The sequence below is a fragment of the Emys orbicularis genome, chromosome 4 (assembly GCF_028017835.1).
Source record: "Emys orbicularis isolate rEmyOrb1 chromosome 4, rEmyOrb1.hap1, whole genome shotgun sequence".
Classification (NCBI taxonomy): domain Eukaryota; kingdom Metazoa; phylum Chordata; order Testudines; family Emydidae; genus Emys; species Emys orbicularis.
In genome coordinates, this window is record NC_088686.1 from 3,689,726 (window position 1) to 3,709,395 (window position 19,670).

General features: G+C 41.3%; 1 protein-coding gene across 1 annotated transcript in view; it reads left to right on the forward strand.

The window, feature by feature from the left end:
- Positions 1-19,670, forward strand: part of TOGARAM1 (TOG array regulator of axonemal microtubules 1) — an 80,939-nt gene that overhangs the window by 7,780 nt on the left and 53,489 nt on the right. The window contains exons 2-4 of the mRNA XM_065402506.1: positions 14,775-14,931; positions 16,614-16,748; positions 17,668-17,969. Coding sequence (XP_065258578.1) covers positions 14,775-14,931; positions 16,614-16,748; positions 17,668-17,969 — 594 coding nt within the window. The remainder of the gene's footprint in view (positions 1-14,774; positions 14,932-16,613; positions 16,749-17,667; positions 17,970-19,670) is intronic.

Here is a 19,670-nt window from a genome sequence, read left to right on the forward strand (position 1 = left end):
AGGTATCAATGTCTCACGTATTAGAAGTGTGCCGTTCCTCTTTAAACTTCTATACGTTCTTTGTACCTGAATACTCCTAAAGACAAAGTGTGGGCTGTATCCGTTTTCCTGTGGAATAGGTAAAGAGTGTAGAATTTTATTCTTTTTAATCTTGTTCATTGCGAAGGGTAGCTGTGTACTCCCCACCCCGCTTCCTTGCACTTCCAGTGCAAGAAAATAACAAGTAACCCCTTGAGGGAGAAGCCTAGAGAGAGAGGAGGGCAGGTCTTTAGAGGAGAGAGAACTTGGACAGTAGTTCTCAAACTTTTGTATTGGTGACCCCTTTCACATAGCAAGCCTCTGAGTGCGACCCCCCCCCAATATAAATTAAAATCACTTTTTAATATATTTAACATCATTATAAATGCTGGATGCAAAGCGGGGTTTGGGGTGGAGGCTGACAGCTTGTGACCCCCCCCCCCATGTAATAACCTCGCGACCCCCTGAGGGGTCCCAACCCCCAGTTTGAGAACCCCTGAACTAGGAAGACCACTCACTGAGAGAGCCATGAGCGCCTCTTGCCTATTAGACTATGTATTGGGTATTTTTAGAAGCGGATCAGTACAGCCATGCTTAATTTCACTCTAACCTGATGGGTCTTAACCTCTTCATAACCACTGCCATAAAAAAGTGTTTCCTAATGTAGATGGACCTTTACCTTTTGATACACTGTCAGTTGCTAGGCTGCTTTTAAGCAATGAAATATTAGGCTGATTAGATAAACTAAGAATTCTGCTGCTCTAAACTGTTAATTTTATTGTTAGCTCATCCTCATATCCCAACCCATTTGTTTGTTTCATCCCCCTTTTCTTGTCTGAGTTGCATCTTGTCTGAAAGTAGATTATAAATTCTCTGGGGCAGGGACTCTTCTTATTACTTGCTTTCTGGTGCCTGACACAATGAGGTCCTAAATGCTTGGAAAAAATAAATGTCCATGTCCTTTGGGGAAAATTCAGTTTTGATGTAAGTACACGAACTCCATGCTTTTCAGTGAAGATGCATGTGCTCATGCCAGTGCTGAATTGACCATTTGTTTTCTGTACTTGGGGACATCATCTGCTAACTGAAAGAGCTGATCAGCTCTACTTCTTTATGATGTGACTCTCTCAGGACTTGGAAAACCAAAAAGAAAAAAGGCTTGGATAAATCTTAATTCTTGGGTTTTGATTTTATAAAATATAAAACTGCAAAGTACAAAAATCACAGAAAAATATTTAGAGTATCTGACCTCTTGTGTAAATATAATGTTTAACTATTAATTTAGGGACATTCCTTTGAGCTGAGTTCGTTTAAAAATTAACTGTCAGAGCCATTTAGTAGCTGAAAACTTACGAAATCAGTTTAATGTTTAATATTTACAGCTCTCTGGTGGTAATGTTTTTAGGGAGACACTATATAGTCTTTGGTGATTACTGACCCCCAAGACTTGTATAGGTTAGGTTAAAAGATGTGATTCTGGAATGTGTAAACGAATGTGTTCTAAGGGTATGTCTGCACTACAAATGCTACACCGCCACAGCTGTAGGGCTGCAGCTGTACCGCTATAGCATAGACACTGCAGCGACAAGGGTTTTTTCTGTTGCTGAAGTAAATCTGCACATCTACAAGTGCTGGCAGCTAGGTCAACAGAAGAATTCTTCCATAGATGTGTCAATGTCTACATTAGGCTTAGGTTGGCTTAACTACATCCCACAGGGTGTGAAATTTCTCACAGCCCTGAGTGATGTAGCTAGGTCATTCAGTTTTAGGTGTAGACCAGGGCATGTTTGAAAAGTCTTATGTAGCCTGTGTTAAAGCGCTTGCCTGCGCACTAGTTGCCACAGTTGGACAAATCATTTTACTTAAACCAGTGCAGCTTTTCTTTGTGGACTCTTATATCACTTTAAAACTTTAGTTGGGTTCAACTTGTAGCTGTAAATTTACAGATTCAAGCTAAATTCTTGTAAGTCAGGTTCAAACTGCCAAGAAGGGTAACATGAGTTGCAACATTTAAACTAAATCAGTATAAAATTACACCTCTAATTACATGAATACAAATTTGTGTGCAGCACAGGTCAAACACATTCAAAGCTGGTTGAGTTAAAGCCTACCGGGAAGCTTATTGCCCTGTCTACATTACTCTACAAACATACTACAGTAGTTAGAACATGTTAGCTAACACTCTAACACAGGGGTCGGCAACCTTTCAGAAGTGGTGTGCCGAGTCTTCATTTATTCACTCTAAGGTTTTGCGTGCCAGTAATACATTTTAACATTTTTAGAAGGTCTCTTTCTATAAGTCTATAATATATAACTAAACTATTGTTGTATGTAAAGTAAATAAGGTTTTTAAAATGTTTAAGAAGCTTCATTTAAAATTAAATTAAAATGCAGAGCCCCCCGGACCAGTGGCCAGGACCTGGGCAGTGTGAGTGCCACTGAAAATCCGCTCACGTGCCGCCTTCGGCACGCGTGCCATAGATTGCCTACCCCTGCTCTAACAGCACCTTTTATCCAAGCCCTGTACCAGGCTGAGTGCAGCAGCACACTCGGTGTTAGGAGCAGGGTCTGGACGGGAAACTTACCCTACTGCCCTTAAGATAACAAAAGCAACTGCTTTGTCTTTGTGTTACATTACTGTATAGAGGAGCCATCTGCGCTTTTGTCAACTTAGTTTTGATTTTTGCAAAGTGCCAAGCACATTTTTGGACTCTAGATAAACTTAATATCCTATTACTACGACTTCTTCTCATTGCTACAGTATTGATCATGTTTTCAAGAACAAATACCTCTTCTAATCAGTTATTTCAAATATGCCGAGCCACACAGCGTAGAACAATCAAGTAAAAAAGGAGAAACTAAGCCAAAATATTTTGGTTTTAAAGCTGCAAATGGTTATTCTAAAAATTAACACCAAGGATGTTGCCAATTTCTAGAAGATATCCAAGACCATGTCAAGTCTTGTGAACCCGCTCTTAAAAATGAATATTTCCAGGGATTTTCTCCTTTACCTGAGTATAAATTATAAAAGCAGAGATATTGGAAATATAAAATTTGTTTTGTGACATGTTTGTTTACACACTATGTATTATTAATTATTATTTATCATTACAGTATTTTTATTGCATTATGAAAATGGCAACACTCTTCCAAGATCTCACTTTCGTAGCTTGTATCACTTTGAATAAGCCTGTTATAAGACAAGGCTCCTATGTTTCATCAAGGAGTATCAGATGTGAAACAGCATGAAGGTATTTAAGAAGCCAACTCAGAGTTCTTCCTACACAAGCATTCAGGTCTTGAGCAGTCCAGGTAAACAATGCACATTACAACAAAGCTTAAACTTGTTCTTCATAATAATTTTAAAAACAATACTAGCTGCCTATTTAATTTTAAAAACACCAAAAAATATCCACCTCCCTTTCCATTTCTTATAAGGAGTCTTGAAGGTTAAGTCTCCTCAGTGTCCCATGCTGCCCGGGGTCCCTAGGGACAGCTCTGTCCGCCATTAGGGAATTTTCCCCCTAGAACCTCCGTAACATTTCGTGATCCCCCAGGGGTTCACGAACCCCAGTTTGGGAAACACTGATTTAGGTGGATGCCATCAATATTTTACACCAAGAATATCACCTTGATTGATCGGTCCTTCAGCACTCATATAGATTGTTCCGATCACAACACGTCTTCGATTCTTCTCTTATCCTGGCCTTCCTTCTCCATGTGTGACCATGCCTTTTTCACAGTAAAATCATCCCATCTCTTTGGAGGTCGGCTGAGTGGTCGTTTCAGTTCCCCTAGGGACCACTCGGTGACAGCTGCAGTCCATTGATTGTCAGTGAGCCTAGCTATATGCCCAGCCCATCGCATTTTACTGTACCTGCTTTCAACAACGACATCCTGCACTCCACTCTGCTGTCTGATCACTTCACTGGGGACTCGGTCGCAGATTGAAATGCCCAGAATTCTTTTTTCCATCGCTGTTTCCATGACAGACAGTTGTTGCTCCCTCTATCTTTGTCAGCACCATGTTTCTCTGCCGGACAACATTGCCGGCAGTACTGTTGAGTTGAAGAGGTTTCCTTGTTGATTTGTCCTTGGAGGACATTCTTGATAGAATTGAATGCACGCCAACCAGCTTTCTTTCTTTGCAAGAGTTGACCTTCCTGATCACGGCGCATGTTAATTTCTTGGCCCAAGTAGACATATTGCTCAACTTCTTTGTTCTCCTTGACTATTATTTGGGCTTTTGGCAAGGCATCGGATGGCATAAATTTAGTTTTAGAGTGGGTCATTTTCAGTCCAACTTGGCTGCTTTTTGGGTTGAGTTCTTGCAGCATTTTCTGTAGTTTGGTGTTTTCGGCAATCAACACGACATTGTCCATGAATCTACGGTGGTTTAACTGCTGTCCATTGACTCTGATTCCACTCTTCCAGTTCATCCACCTCATTACCATTTTGAGGCAGGCTGTGAAGCGCAGGCAGGTTTTTGAAGGAATTTCAGCACAGCGGACCATATCTTCGCTATAAACCAGCTATTGGAGCGCTCAAGGGAATATAAATTCCCTTTATGCATTGCCTTCATTGACTAAGAAAAAGCATTCGACAGAGTAGAGATCAATTCAGTGCTGAAAGCTCTTGCAGAGCAGGGCACTAACACAAACTACATCAGACTACTAAAGGAAGCAAACTCTGACTGGATGACAGATATAACTCTGTTTGACATTCCCCTTCGCATCCCAGTCAAAAAAGGTGTGAAGCAAGGAGACACGGTTTCACTGAAACTCTTCACCAAGAATATAAAATATCTTAACTGCTGTACAGCATTGTCAGCAGCTCCGTAGTTAAGGTTGCAACCCAGTTCCCATTCCAAGGCCTATAAATAGATTTTAAGGCCAGAAGGGACCGTTATGATCATCTGGTCTGGTCTCCTGCATAATACAGACCAGAGAACATTACCCAGCAATTCTTGACTTAAGCCTATATAGTCTGTTTGAGCTAGCCTAGAGTTATATTTTAGACCAGTCTAGTCTTGATTTAAAGGCTTGCCTTTCCTTGCCCTCCTATAGCTCTCTTCTTCTCCTCTTCCTCCTTGTCTGTCAAATACAGAAGTCTGCTTTCCATCTGTAACCCCTCCACTTGCTACACTGACTCTATCCTAATGCATTTCCTGATCACTCTCATGCCCACTCTCATTTCCTCCCTTATTATTCTCCTTGTTCTTTCGCTCTTCTGACTCTCCTCCTGCACAATACAAGCAGGATTTAGCCTCTCCGATTTAAAAAACAAACAAAAATACCTACCTACCCATGACCCAACTTGCTTTTCCAGCTACCGCCCCTTCTTCATTTAATCTCTAAAACCAATGAATGAAGTGTTTACAATTTCTGTCTCAACTTTGTCTTCTCCAGTCAAGCTTCTGCCCCATGCATTTCACCGAAACCACTCTTGCCAAAGTCTCTAATGACCTCTGCTGAGCCAAAGTTCAGAACCACACTCAACCTGGCAGTTGTCTTTGGTGCAGTTAATCATGCCCTTCTTGGAATCTTGACCTCCCTTAGCTTCTGTGACTGTCCTCTCCTTTTCTCTTCCTCTTTTTCTAATCGCTCCTTCAATGGATTTTCCTAATCTGTGCTTCCCCCCCCACCCCCAAACTTTCTGTGGGGTCTCTGTTCTCCATCCTCTCTTCTTCTCCCTCTGCACATATTTCTCTAGGTAAACCCCTCAGCAAACACAAATTCAACTAGTCTATAGGTGGTTGATGTACACATCTACCTCTCTACTCCAGACCTGTCTCCTTCTGTCCAAACTAAAATCTTGGCCTGTCTCTGAAGACATCTCATCGATGTCTAGCCATCAGCTTCTAATATACTGGCCAACGTTGTCTCATTGTTTCTTTGTATTCCCTATCTGTGTCCATCTGTTGTCTCTGTGGGGCAGGGATCATCTTTTTGTTCTGTTTGTACAGTGCCTAGCACAATGGAGTCCTGGTCCATGACTTTGACTCCTAGGTGCTAAGATAATACAAATACTAAGTAAATGCTACCCCCTGATTCGAGGCTGAACATTAGTAACATGCCTTTGGATCCATGTAGACTTTTCCACCAAATTTCATGCATGAAATGAGTTGGCAATTCTTGAGTTGTAATCTCCTAAAAATCCAGTGGGGGTGCTCTTGCTTTCAGTCTGAAAACTGTGTATTTTGCTCATTCATAATTAAAAAGAGTTGGGGGAAGACAGTAAAGCTGGGGGATGGGATCAGAGACCAAGTATGTCCTGGGGGCCTGAAGCACTGGTGGAGTGATGGTCACTTCTCCAGAGCCAAAGTGCCTGGGGGAACCCACCAAAGATTGCAGATGAGTTACAGCCAGCGATTAATTTTACCCATCTGGCAGGAAGCAAAAGTCCTGGCCTAATGGTGCAGTTGTCTTGGTGGAATGACTCTTGAAGCAGGCATAGAGCTTCCTCCGAGCCAGAGGCAGCCCCAGTAGTGCAACTCAAAAATGTGTTCCTGGTCTTGGGGGAGTTACACGTCAGATGTTTGCATAGTGCACCTTTCAACAAAGGTGGGGAAGCTTTTGGGCATGAGAAGGAGCGTTTAGAACAAGTATCATTCGGCTCCTGAGGAATGTCAGAAATAGTCATTATGCATGTGAAATCCCTCTGAATTAACTGCATTTCTACAAATAACCAAATGTTACTAAGTCTTGCAAACACAGCAAGGGTATTACAAATCTGTCATTTAATAAAGCATTGTGTGGCTACTTACTTAATCTCTTCGTCTCATTCCTGTCAAATTCCACTGTCTGTATAAAACAAAATATGGCAAGGGAGGACTTGAGGCTGCACCTGCCCATTCACCTTCTGTTTTCCATATCCTTCCTGAAAGTGAGACGTGAATTAACCACAGTCACCATGCATAACCAGGACATGTAGAAACGGTGGCTTTCCAAACAGAACAACCACACAACCTTAACATTCCCTGCAGGGCTGTTCAGAGAAACTTGGATCATTACAGTACCTTACTCTTCCCTAACAAAAGCTGGCACATTTTTCTTGCCCATTGCAACTCCAAATTAGGACTTCTATTTATATAGTTTACTAAGACCTCCAGTGTGATGTGCATGTGATGGGGTGGATCACAGAAACCCCCTTGGGGCTGCCAACTGACGTGCCAAGACTACTTCTGTCCCTGCTTTCCCTGGCAGCTTGGGACTCCAGAACCCTGCCTGGTTGTGCCAGACACGCTTGCTGGCTACAAACACAGACCCAGGTCTGAACCACGTCCCACAAACGGCAGGCTTAACTGAAAGCAGCTTAAGAAGTGTTCCTATCTCTGACACTCAGATGCCCAACTCCCAATGGGGTCCAAACCCCAAATAAATCCGTTCTACCCTGTATAAAGCTTATACAGGGTAAACTCAGAAATTGTTCGCCCTCTATAACACTGATAGAGTTAATAAGTAAAAAGTGATTTTATTAAATACAAAAAAGTAGGATTTTAAGTGGTTCCAAGTGATAACAGACAGAACAAAGTGAATTACCAAGCAAAATAAAACAAAACATGCAAGTCTATGCCTAATACAGTAAGAATACAGACAAAAGCTCACCCTCAGAGATGTTTCAATAAGCTTCTATCACAGACTGGACACCTTCCTAGTCTGGGCACAATTCTTTCCCCTGGTACTGCCCTTGTTCCAGCTCAGGTGGTAGCTCGGGGATTTCTCATGACTGCTGCCCCCTTTGTTCTGTTCCACCCCCTTATATGGCTTTGGCACAAGGCGGGAATCTTTTATCTCTCTGGGTTGTCCCCCCCCCGCCTTCTAAATGGAAAAGCACCAGGTTTAAGATGGATTTCAGTACCAGGTGACATGGTCACATGTCCTGTGAGACCCCCCAAGCCTTGATTCCTCCCAGCCTGACTCACAGGAAGGCTTGCCTGCAAACAGAGCCATCCATAGTCAATTGTCCTGGTTGATGGGAGCCATCAAGATTCCAAACCACCATTAATGGCCCACACTTTGCATAATTACAATAGGCCCTCAGAGTTATATTTCATATTTCTAGTTTCAGATACAAGAATGATACATACATACAAATAGGATGACCACACTCAGATTATAAGCTTTGTAATGATACCTTACAAAAGACCTTTTGCATGAAGCATATTTCAGTTACATTATATTCATGCTCATTAGCATATTTTCATAAAATCATGTAGAGTGCAACGTCACAGTGCATAGCACTGTTTCTGGAGTAACTGCTACTGATTCATAAATCCCACTGACCAGGTTGATCTGTTTTTCCTTGTTTCCAGCTGCACAGTCTCAGTTAAACACGTTAAAACTACATTATGGGATTTCCTAAAAATTATTTTTTGGTAGTTGTCACCTGAACTCTGCGCTGCTTAGAATCTGTTGTGTTGTGTGGGAGAACATGCATACTGAACCTTGCATAATATAAAGTTACTATAGCTTTTGCTCTGTAAAACACAGAGTGTGGATCACTTCACCCACTTCTGAAAAGCAGCTGCCTTGAAGGTGGAAGACAGTAACTGTTGAATAGTGTACAGCAACATTATTAGGGCCCTACCAAACTCACAGTCCATTTTGGTCAATTTCACAGTCATAGGATTTTAAAAATTGTAAATTTCATGATTTCAGCTATTTAAATCTGAAATTTCATGGTGTGTGTGTGTGTGTGGGTGGGGGGGGGGGTTGTGCGGTACTGCTACCCTTACTTCTGCGCTGCTGCTGGCAGCAGCGCTGCCTGCAGAGTTGGGAAGCTGGAAAGAGGTGACTGCTGGACAGGAGCCCAGCTCTGAAGGCAGAGCCACTGCCAGCAGCAGTGCAGAAGTAAAGTGGCATGGTATGGTATTGCTGTGCTTGCTTCTGCGCTGCTGCCTGCAGAGTTGGGCCCTCAGTCAGCATCCGCCCCTCTCCGGCCGCCCATCTCTGAAGGCAGCAGTGCAGAAGTAAGGATGGCATGGTATGGTTTTGCCACCCTTCTGCACTGCTGCTGGCAGGGCACTGCCTTCAGAGCTGGGCGTCTGGCCAACAGCCGCCACTCTCTGGCCACCCAACTCTGAAGGCAGTGCAGAAGTAAGGGTAGTAATACTGTGACCCCCTAAAATAACCTTGCAACTCCCCCCCCCCCCCCCCCGCAACTCCCTTTTGGGTTAGAACCCCCAATTTGAGAAATGCTCGTCTCCCCCTGTGAAATCTGTATAGTATAGGGTAAAAGCACACAAAAGATCAGATTTCACAGGGGGGGAGGAGGGGGAAGACCAGATTTCATGGTCCATGACGCGTTTTTCATAGCCGTGTATTTGGCAGGGCCCTAAACATGCAGCAGTTCAGAAGAGAAGTACACATGAGCCATATTTAATTTTCATTTAGCTTCATTGTTCATACATACAGTTGAAACCTTCCTCCCTTTCCGATTTTCTTATTAAGTTGGGAATTCCTTGGGGGACTTGGTGGCTGGGCCCTGTTAGGACAGTAATGACACACATCATCTGATGGCTATTCAGTGTCCTCTGAAATTAGTTTTATGAAATAAGTTTGTATCTTGTTCTCAGTAGAAAAAGCATCTGCGCACTAAAACCACCACCCTGGTTGCCATTTCTCAACAAAGAGGGCACAGATTAAACGAGAAAGAGGGCTGAACTGTCTGTATGACAATAAAACTTGTTCCTCTAGTCAGAGTTGAGGCATACAGATTGGACAATGTGAGTAAGGATATGTTTTTCTCTGCTAGTTCTCCAGTTGTCACAGTCTGGTGATTGAAAGGGGTTGCTAACCCTCTTAATTTTCCTCATGGAGTATGGAACCCAGTATCCTTATGTGTAGGGCCCTGCAAACCTGCAGATATCCACTTTATATCCACGGATATCTGCATCCATGGACCATGTTTGCGGATCGAGGATGGATGCAGATCCAACTTTTATATCTAGAGCTCTGCAGATACACCTCTACCCTGATATAACGCTGTCCTCGGGAGCCAAAAAATCTTACCGTGTTATAGGTGAAACCGTGTTATATCAAACTTGCTTTGATACACCAGAGTGCACAGCCCCGCCCCCTGGAGCGCTGCTTTACTGCGTTATATCCGAATTCCTGTTATATCGGGTCGCGTTATATCAGGGTAGAGGCGTAACTACTTTATATCTGTGGATACAGATAGCTGCGGATCAGATGCGGATGCACATTTTTATCCATGCAGGGCTCTACTTATGTGGTTGGCACTACTAGTAGATGCCTTTGTGATTGGAGCTGAAGGCTTTGAGTTCTGTTCTCTAAGCTATGTCTTCTGTTTAGCTGGCAACTGTGGCAGCTCTAGGTTTATTGCTTGTCCTGTGCTGTACACTATTGTGATTCCTGTCTGAACTTCAAGTTCCAAAGTTGTTTAACGATTTTCAAAAGTAGTAAATTCATCCAGAGAAGGGTCTGGTCTAGTAGTCTGAGCAGGGGACTGGAAACTAGGGCTCTTGAGTTCCAATCCCAGATTTGTCTCTGACTCTTGGTAGCCTTGGGCAAATCACTTAGCCTTTCTGTATTAGTCAAATAATGCTAATACAAACATGTTGAAGATGAGCACTATATCATGCTATGTGTTGTCATTATTATACATCATTGAGGGTTTCATGCCATTATTTTCAATTGACATGTAGCGAATTGAGGCGTCTCTTACTTTGTTTTTAATTCTGTTTGAATCGGTGGCTCCAAAGGACTTTTAGCAAGTTTGGTTTCCCCATAAACTTTCATTAGAAGTGGATCTAGTCTCAGTGGAAGACTCAAGCATGTAGACTTGTACAGACTCATCTCAGTGATATACATCTCAAACCAGATGATTATCTACAAGTTAAACAAAAGAGAAACTAATTCTTATAAATTATTTATAAAGCTTTCATTCCTGGGCAAAGATCTTAAGTTATGTTTTAAGCTGCTGAGTTTTTTCAGTGGACTGGTTTTAAGCCCCTGAATATGGAGATTTGGAATTGATCTATGGATTAACTTTTAAGTATAGTTTGTGTGGCAGCAGTGCATAAAATGCAAAAGTTAAAATTAAAATGAAATTTGGGGTTTTGGTTTTTTGGCTAATAAAGACAAAAGCAAATGTAGAAACCATTTCAGTTTAATAACTGCTATGCTTGCATGTGTGCATGGAATAGTATCACAAAAATGAACAACCTTCCCCCATAAACCAGTTGAAAAAAATGTGTTGTTTTTTCCACTTTAAACCAAAATAGCTAAATGACTCTTTGGAATTTAGAGAGACTAGAATTTGCTGCAAACTTACGACATGCAGTCTATAAGGGATTTTTCATTTTGAGGAAAAGAAGCTTACTAGAGAGAACTTAATAAACTTCAGAATTTAAACATTTTTTCCATTTCAGAGAGGTGTCATTTTATTTTTGTTGTTTTGGGTGGGGTTGTGGCTTTTTAAAGTGTGTTGCAGATATTCTTGAACTACAAAAACAGCCCTCAAGCTTTTGTTTAAACTTTAAATAACTTTTGATAGCATGCTATAGCTGCAGAAATTAAGCTGAACCCCTTCTTAAGACATTTTATGAAACATAATTAAATATTTTAACTTTAAAATTCAAGACATGCTCACAATCACGCTATACATCTCAAAATTATACCACTTCAGGTACAGTCATCCACTGTGTGAACAGATTCTGGGCCAAATTAATAGATTCCAAGGCTAGGCGGGACCATTGTGATCATCTAGTCTGAGTTCCTGTATAGCACAGGCTATAGAACTTCCCCAAAATAATTCCTAGAGCCGAGCTGTTAGAAAAATCTGCCCTTTGCTATGTCTCTGAACCCCCTTAGTTTCAGTAGAGTTTAACGTGTGTAAATGAGGACAAAATGTGTCCTTGTGTATGCTGGCCAAGATGGTCTAACTTTCAAGACTCCGTATTACCTGTCAAATTATTACAGAAGTAACGCTTTCCACAGAACACATTTAATAAACTTTAGAATTGTCCACTGTCTTGTGGTTTACACTGCATCTTTTGTTGTTCAGTTGTAGTAAGGTTTTACAGCTTATGTAGTAGGTATGCAGTAGATCAGTTTCTCCATGTAAAAGTTTTAGGTAGTGACAATTGCAGTATTTGGTTGCAGTCTCTGGTTTGAGCTCATTTATCCAGTCAAAGTGATGTGCCTTTTAAGATTTTACTAGGTAATGTCTGTTATAATGTATAGCCTAGGCCAGGGGTCGGCAACGTTTGGCACGCGGCTCGCCAGGGTAAGCACCCTAGCGGGCCGGGCCAGTTTATTTACCTGCTGACGCGGCAGGTTCGGCCGATCGCGGCCCCCACTGGCCGCGGTTCGCCGTCCCGGGCCAATGGGGGCAGCGGGAAGCCGCGGCCAGCAGATCCCTCACCCGCGCCGGCTGTAAATTGCAGAGAAGTTGAATTATCAGACTAATTGAAATTCCATGTATTCAATATGACTTGGAAAAAATTTGAGTTGAGATTCCTGCTTTCAGAATTCAAACCCAATGGTAAACTGATACTTGCAGTGAAATTGAAAGTCAAGATTTTCCTAAAGTGAACTTATTGCTTTAGAAAGGTGCTGGCTTGTTGGACTTGGAGAATGAAGTCCTCCATCCAAAAAACTTTGAATAGAGCGCTTTCTGATGCTACCTACCCCTCTAATAAATATCTCATCCCAAACAATGCTGTGAACTTCAGGGCTGAGTGAATAATTTAGTCTCTATTCGCACATCTCAGCAGATAAGTCAAAGGTGCCAGTTATAGTAGTTTTGTGATACACATGTCCACTGGGAACTGGATTGAGACCACCTTATTCTTCATATAGACTCCCTTTTGATCACTATGCAGTGATCAGCTCAGTTGCCAACTCTTGTAATTTTATAGCAATTCTCATATTTAGTGTTCTCATAAAGCCCCAGCTCCTGGAATTACATGAGAACCTCATATTTTGTTAAAAAAAATTAATCTAGTCCAGGGGTGGCCAACCTGAGCCTGAGAAGGAGCCAGAATTTACCAATGAACATTGCCAAAGAGCCACAGTAATACGTCAGCAGCCCCCGATCCGCTACCCCACTCCAGCCCCCAGCGCCTCCCACCCACTGGCAGTCCCGCCAGTCAGCGCCTCCCCCTCCCTCCCCATGCGTCCCTCCCATTGCAATCAGCTGTTTTGCCATGTGCAGGAGGCTCTGGTGGGGAGGGGGGAGGAGCGAGGGCATGGCAGGCTCGGGGGGAGGGGCAGGGACCTTGGGGGAAGGGGTGGAGTGGGGGCAGGACTGGGACAGAGCAGGGCGTTAAGCAGTGAGCACCCCCCGGCACATTGGAAAGTTGGCGCCTGTAGCTCCAGCCTCGGAGTTGGCGCCTATGCAAAGACCCGCATATTAACTTCTGAAGAGCTGCATGCGGCTCCGGAGCCACAGGTTGGCCACCCCTGATCTAGTCCTAATGCTTGCAGAAGAAACTTTGAAAATATGATCCCTAGAGGCTCAACTTTAGATTGTAGGGGTTCATGATTTGGGGGGGGGGGGAGAGGGGGGGAATCTGACATGATTTATAACACTTTGGATTGGCAATACTGCAACCAGGGTATGCTGCATTCAGGCCACCAAAAGGCTCCATATCCCATTTATCAATCCCTTGAGCCTTCTAGTCCTCCAGTAAACGATTATCTGAGATTTCTTCTGTTTAGCCACGACTCTTGGAAAGCAGGATTTGAAACATCAGTATTAAAAAAATAAAAAATAAAAGTGGGGAGTTACATCTGGATCCCTACTCTCTGATTTTCTGTTTGTAATTTTAAAATAAAATTTAAATTCTAACAAAATGAATACCTTTACTTGCATAAAAGATTTTATTCTTGCTTCATCCCTGCTTGTATACTGATGAATCATCGTATCTGGATCACTTCAGGAAAGCTTGTCTTAAATGTGAGGTAATTGGAAAAATGACATTTGCAAGTTTCAGAATAACAGAAATCAGCTGTGACTTTGAGTCCAATTCTGTGCTGTGCCTCTTAGAGGTGCGCACAGAGATTCTGGATTGGCTGGAGGCTGGTGCAGCCCATCATGTAAATTAGAGCAGCCCAAAGCTTGCTGTTATAAATGACATTTTCCTAACTGCTGTCTCTGAGCTGTGTCAGAGCCCAGGATTTTCAAGTGTCAGTATGTTGTGGAGACGTCCCTTTCCTTCTCTTCCCCGGCATGCACAATTATACTGCTTTCACTGGGGCTTGGGAGGGTAGTGGTTTATGCCAGCCCTGTGTTGTTCCTGTGTGTCCTGTTCACCACCAGAGTGGCATTTAAGGGTCAGAGCAGAGGCGAGAATCTTTCTGGCTTTTTGCCCTTTTCATTCAGCATAGCTAGTTCTTGAATGTACACATTATGGGCCAGATACATTTCTGTGGGTGCAGGGAGTCGTAAATTGCATGCAGACACTGTTACACAGTTGCACATTGAGAGCATCCAGGGTAAGATTCTCATTCCTGACCTGTCCTGCCGCCTTTGTGGACTGCAGCAGTGGCTGCTGGTTTCAGTGCTGTTCCCCTCCATCTGACACCACAGTTTCTAGTAAATTACATCCCCTATGACTAGCTTGGCAATGGTGCAGATCCTAAATGAAGACGCTTATTATTTGAGGGTGGCTTCTAAATATAATGTTACAGTAATTAATTATGGATTCCACTGTTTATAAAGAAGAAAAAATTGAGCACATTATTGATATGAATAAATGTTTCTTTACATTTTCCGTTTTCTTACAGTTCTGTCCATACAATGATTTCCTTCATTCTCCAAAATTAAGATCTTCTCAAGGAATGCCAGTCAGTGATGATTTATTTTTTAGCAGAAAAAAAGCTTCAAGGAATTTATTTCAGAATAGTCTAGATCTTAACTCTGAGCATTCTGCTGTTTGTCCTGGTAAGTATCATTGTAGATAATTGTGTTTAAATAAGCAGAAGATCTGTTAGTGATCAGGTGCATTTAGGATAACTTGATAAGACATCTGTGCTCATTTACAGCATTCTGAAAATGTTTAATCATTTGGGGATTTTTGTTTTTTTAAACAGGAAAGCTCCAGTATTGAGTAAATAAAAACAGGGTTATTTCCTCAGCTGCAGTAAATTGGCATAGCTATATTGAAATCATTGGTACAATGCTGATTTACACCAACTCAGAACTACAGTCAGAGATTCTTAATACTGGTCTACACGGAAATTTTGTACTGGTTTAACTACATTTGTTTAACATCACACCTTTTGTTGAATCAGTTTAGCTTCTGTGTGTACACATGCCCTTAGTTTCAAAGTATGTAATTTAATTTGGCCATTTAAGAAATGATTAATAGGAAATAGTTCAGTCTTTTAACAGCTAAAATGAATGACATCATTTCAGGGTGACCTTGAGTCAAGACCTTTCTCCTGATTTTAAAATGTAGAAAAAATGCTGTATCACAATTTCTATATAGATCAGCAAGGAAACAGTTTTGACCAGTGTTCTTGCGCATTGTGTAAAATATAGTTCAAACTTCAGATTGAATAGTAAATTAAAGAGCAATGGAACAATTTGAGACAACTTCTCTATGGGAACAATTTGAGAAAATAGTGATTTATTGCCATGGAAACTGTTCTAGCAAAGATCCTATTGAATAGTAACCTTAATAAATGGAGCACTAAACTATACATTGGGCAACATGCAGCAATGGTTACATTTATATAATGTAGCCTTTTCAGAATAATTTTTTTGTCAGCAGAGGAATGGTTTTCTATTCCATATGTTCACATTTTCCCTTTTCTATTGTGTTTTTTAATAATTGGTCGGGGATAGACATAAAACTAGAAAGTGCCTGAATAGTTGTTGGTGGTGAAAAGTGGCTTTTGAGAACAGTTTTGAAGAATGAGATTTTTTTTCCCCTTTTAAAATAATTGGGAACCTTTTTAAAGATCTATTCTATAAAAGATTGGGTGTTCAGTGCAGTACCTAACCTATGATAGCTATCTTTTGTATTATAATAGTGAAAAGGCACTTGGAGACACTGGGCAAGACCAATCTTGATTCGTTCCCTTTTCTTGGCAGTGCACTCTGTATATTCAACTCCCTTTGGGGAGCATTGACATATGTAGAATTCCAAGTGTTTTTACTGTTATGTTAAGAATGATGTCATTTTAAAGAAAAACTTCTTATTTTTCTGCTTTTAAGGCATTTTTCTCCCCTTTATTTTTCCATATTCCAAGAAGAAATTATTTGTTCGGTTTTCGTTTCACCTACTACAAATACCATTGTTGGTAATGTGCCTTGGTAGAACCACAGGCTTCTTTGATGAGTGCCAGCCATTATTCTAGCTTATGTGCATGAAGAACATGATAAGGTTGCTTAGAAACCCATGAGTGCAGCACTGAAAACTTTCAAACTTTTCGTTTAGGTTTTATTATCCAAATTAAAAAAGTGTTTTTAATCACTGTTAATTAATTACATTAATTTTATAACTATTCAAAGAAGGTTTTACATTTTTATTTCAGTTCTTTTAGTTGTGGTCTTTTAGTCTTTTAATAAGCTGCATATGGAGGTACTTGCTGAAATTAATTTCTTTTTCCTTTTGTAAGGTGTTGTGGGCTCTCATCAGCCACATATTTCAGGGAAATGTGGACAACTTGGATACTCACAGATACGTGGAAAGAGTGGTAGTGTGGGTTCTGATTTACAACTTTTAGGATTAAATAATCATCGGCAAGATAAAGGTACATTGACTATAAACACACTCCAAATTTCTGCACACCCCTTTGAGAGTATTATTGTGTTGTCCTGTATCAGGCCTCTTAGTAAATATTTTATTTTTATTTGGATCAAATATGATCTGGTAATTTTCTCTGTTTTAGTAAAAGAACATAGATTAGATGAAAAAACAAATACTTTGTAGTCAAAGCATAACCAAACACAAACATGGAAGTAGAATTTTTGAGAGACCATGTAGCTTGTACTACACACATGAAATTAGATGATACGAATAATTAATCTATTAGCTTGCATCTCTCGCTCAGGTAAAGCTCTGACCTTCACTTGTAATAGTTTGGGTAAATGTATTATTTCACTGCAAATTATTGCTGTAATAGTATACCCAATCAGAATTAAATGTCACTGTCTTCTTAATGGTATCCTATTGAATCTAGCATTTTGACTGTTTTAGACTGATATTTTAAAGATGGTGATTGTCATGGACTTGAGTGTGATTATCAACTGTGGGTTTGTCTACATGGAGAGTAATTCTGGAATAGCTGTTCCTGATTACCTCCAAGTGGGAATGCTCTTATTCCGGAATAAAAGTGTCTTTATTCTGAATTGGCTTAATCCATTTTGGATAAGCCAATTCGGAATAAGGCACTCTTGTTTTAGAATAAGAGCATCCACATGTGGAGTTATTCAGGAATAGTTAATCCACTTCAAATACACACCCTACCTTATTCTGGATTAACTCTAATGTGTAGACAAGTCCTTGACAAAATAATGCTTGATTCCGCCTAAAATTAGTTTTTTTTCAGAGTATTTTAAAGCCTAATTGAAGGACAAGTTGGATAGAAAGAGAAGTAAAATTAAACTGCTGTTGGTTGTTACAGAGGTTTATTAGTATAAATAATATTTTTTCATTCCTTCTAATATCAGTTTGTGCCAGCCTAAATTTTACCAAGACCCAACGAACTTTTTGCAGTCCAGCAGAGCGTACTTTGTCCTTTCCAAGTTCTAACACAAGCCAAGGGGCCTTCATTCTTCCATCTTATCCACTCTCATCACCTAGAAACAGTCCAAAGCACACCTCCCCTCCTGCTGAATCTCCAAAGAAGTCTCAAGATCATGCTGTTAACTTTTCAAATTCCTGGCCTCTTAAGAGCTTTGAAGGGTTGCCCAAGCCCAGTCCTCAGAAGAAGCTTCTCAATCAAAAGTCAGGAGACAATGCAGGTAAAAATATTGCAGAAAAATAAGTTTATGGTCACACTTTGAAAGAGGCCTTCAAAAAAGTGTACGCAAAACCTGCATCTGTGTGACTGCATTGGGAAATGTGCACTTCTCCTGCTTGCGCATGTAAAGTGGGTTTTGCATATGCATATGCTGTTGTAGGCACATGGTCAAGAGCCAGCTTTGGAAAATTTGGCTCTTTTGTTTATACATTTAAAAAAACAAAACACTTTTGCAGTTAGATTAATCTAAATGTTTTTGCTTTTATACTCAAGATAAGTGCACACATATGAAATGTGCTAGGCAAGAATTGTTTCAGCTGGAACACACTAGTGTACCATCTATCTTCTGATTAAAAGAAGATAGCACTTGTAAAGAAAAACAGTCTAAAAAACTTAAATGCAATAAAATACCTTAATGAATGAATATACAAGAAAATGATACTCATTGCATTTTGCCTTTTTTCCTTTTTAATCTTTATTTGGAAACTTCTGTATTCAATGACCAGTCCTCACAATTTCACACCTATTTAAAATCTAATTAAGGCCAAATGTGCCTGTAATTGGAATTTTTGTGCTAATTCCATCCCGGTTTCAACATCAGTCATTGCCATTAACTCTCAGTGTAAGACCTTGTCTATGCAAGGAAGTTGCACTGGTTTAAGCAAGGAAGTTGCACTGGTTTAAACTGAAATTGTTTTAAAACGGATTTCGTTAAACCTTTGTCTAGACACTCTTATTTTAGTTTAAGGGCAACTTATTTCAGTTTCTTAGGGCACGTCTTTACTGACCACATTAAAGCGCTGCCGCAGCAGCGCTTTAACGTGGCTTGTGTAGTCACGGCATAGCTGGGAGAGCTCTAAAAAAACCACCTCCGCAAGGTGTGTAGCTACCAGCTCTGGGAGCATGGCTCACAGCACTGGGAGCACTGTCTATACTGGCAAGTTACAGCGCTGAAACGAGCAGCGCTCGGGGGGGGGGGGGGGGGAGTTGACTCCCCTGAGTGAGAAAGTTGCAACACTGTAAAGTGCCAGTGTAGACAAGCCCTTACACTGAGGCCAGGTCTACACTAACCCCCCAATTCGAACTAAGGTATGCAACTTCAGCTACGTGAATAACGTAGCTGAAGTTCGAAGTACCTTAGTTCGAACTTACCTCGGTCCACACGCGGCAGGCAGGCTCCCCCGTCGACTCCGCGGTACTCCTCTCGCCAAGCAGGAGTACCGCAGTAGACGGCGAGCACTTCCGGGTTCGACTTATCGCGTCCAGACAAGACGCGATAAGTCGAACCCAGAAGTTTGATCGCCAGCCGCTGAACTACCGGGTAAGTGTAGACCTACCCTAATTCTTAGGCTATGTCTACACTACACAGCTTTTAGCTACATGGCAAAACTTCTGTCTTTCAGGTTTTTTGTTTTTGTTTTTAACACCTCTGAAAGACAAATATTTTGTCGTTCAGTTGCCAGTGTAGATGTCTACACTGGCAACTGAACGACAAAACGTTTGTCTTTCAGAGGTGTTAAGCCCCCCCTGAAAGACAAAAGTTTTGCTGGCGACAAGCACCGGTGTGAACAGCATGTTGTCGGCAGGAGTGCTCTCCTGCCAACAATGCAAATGCCGCTCGTTGGGAGTGGAAATCTTCTGTCAGCTGGAGAGCCGACAAACAGCAGCTACACTGCACAACTTTTAGTGGCACGGCTGTAGCGACACAGA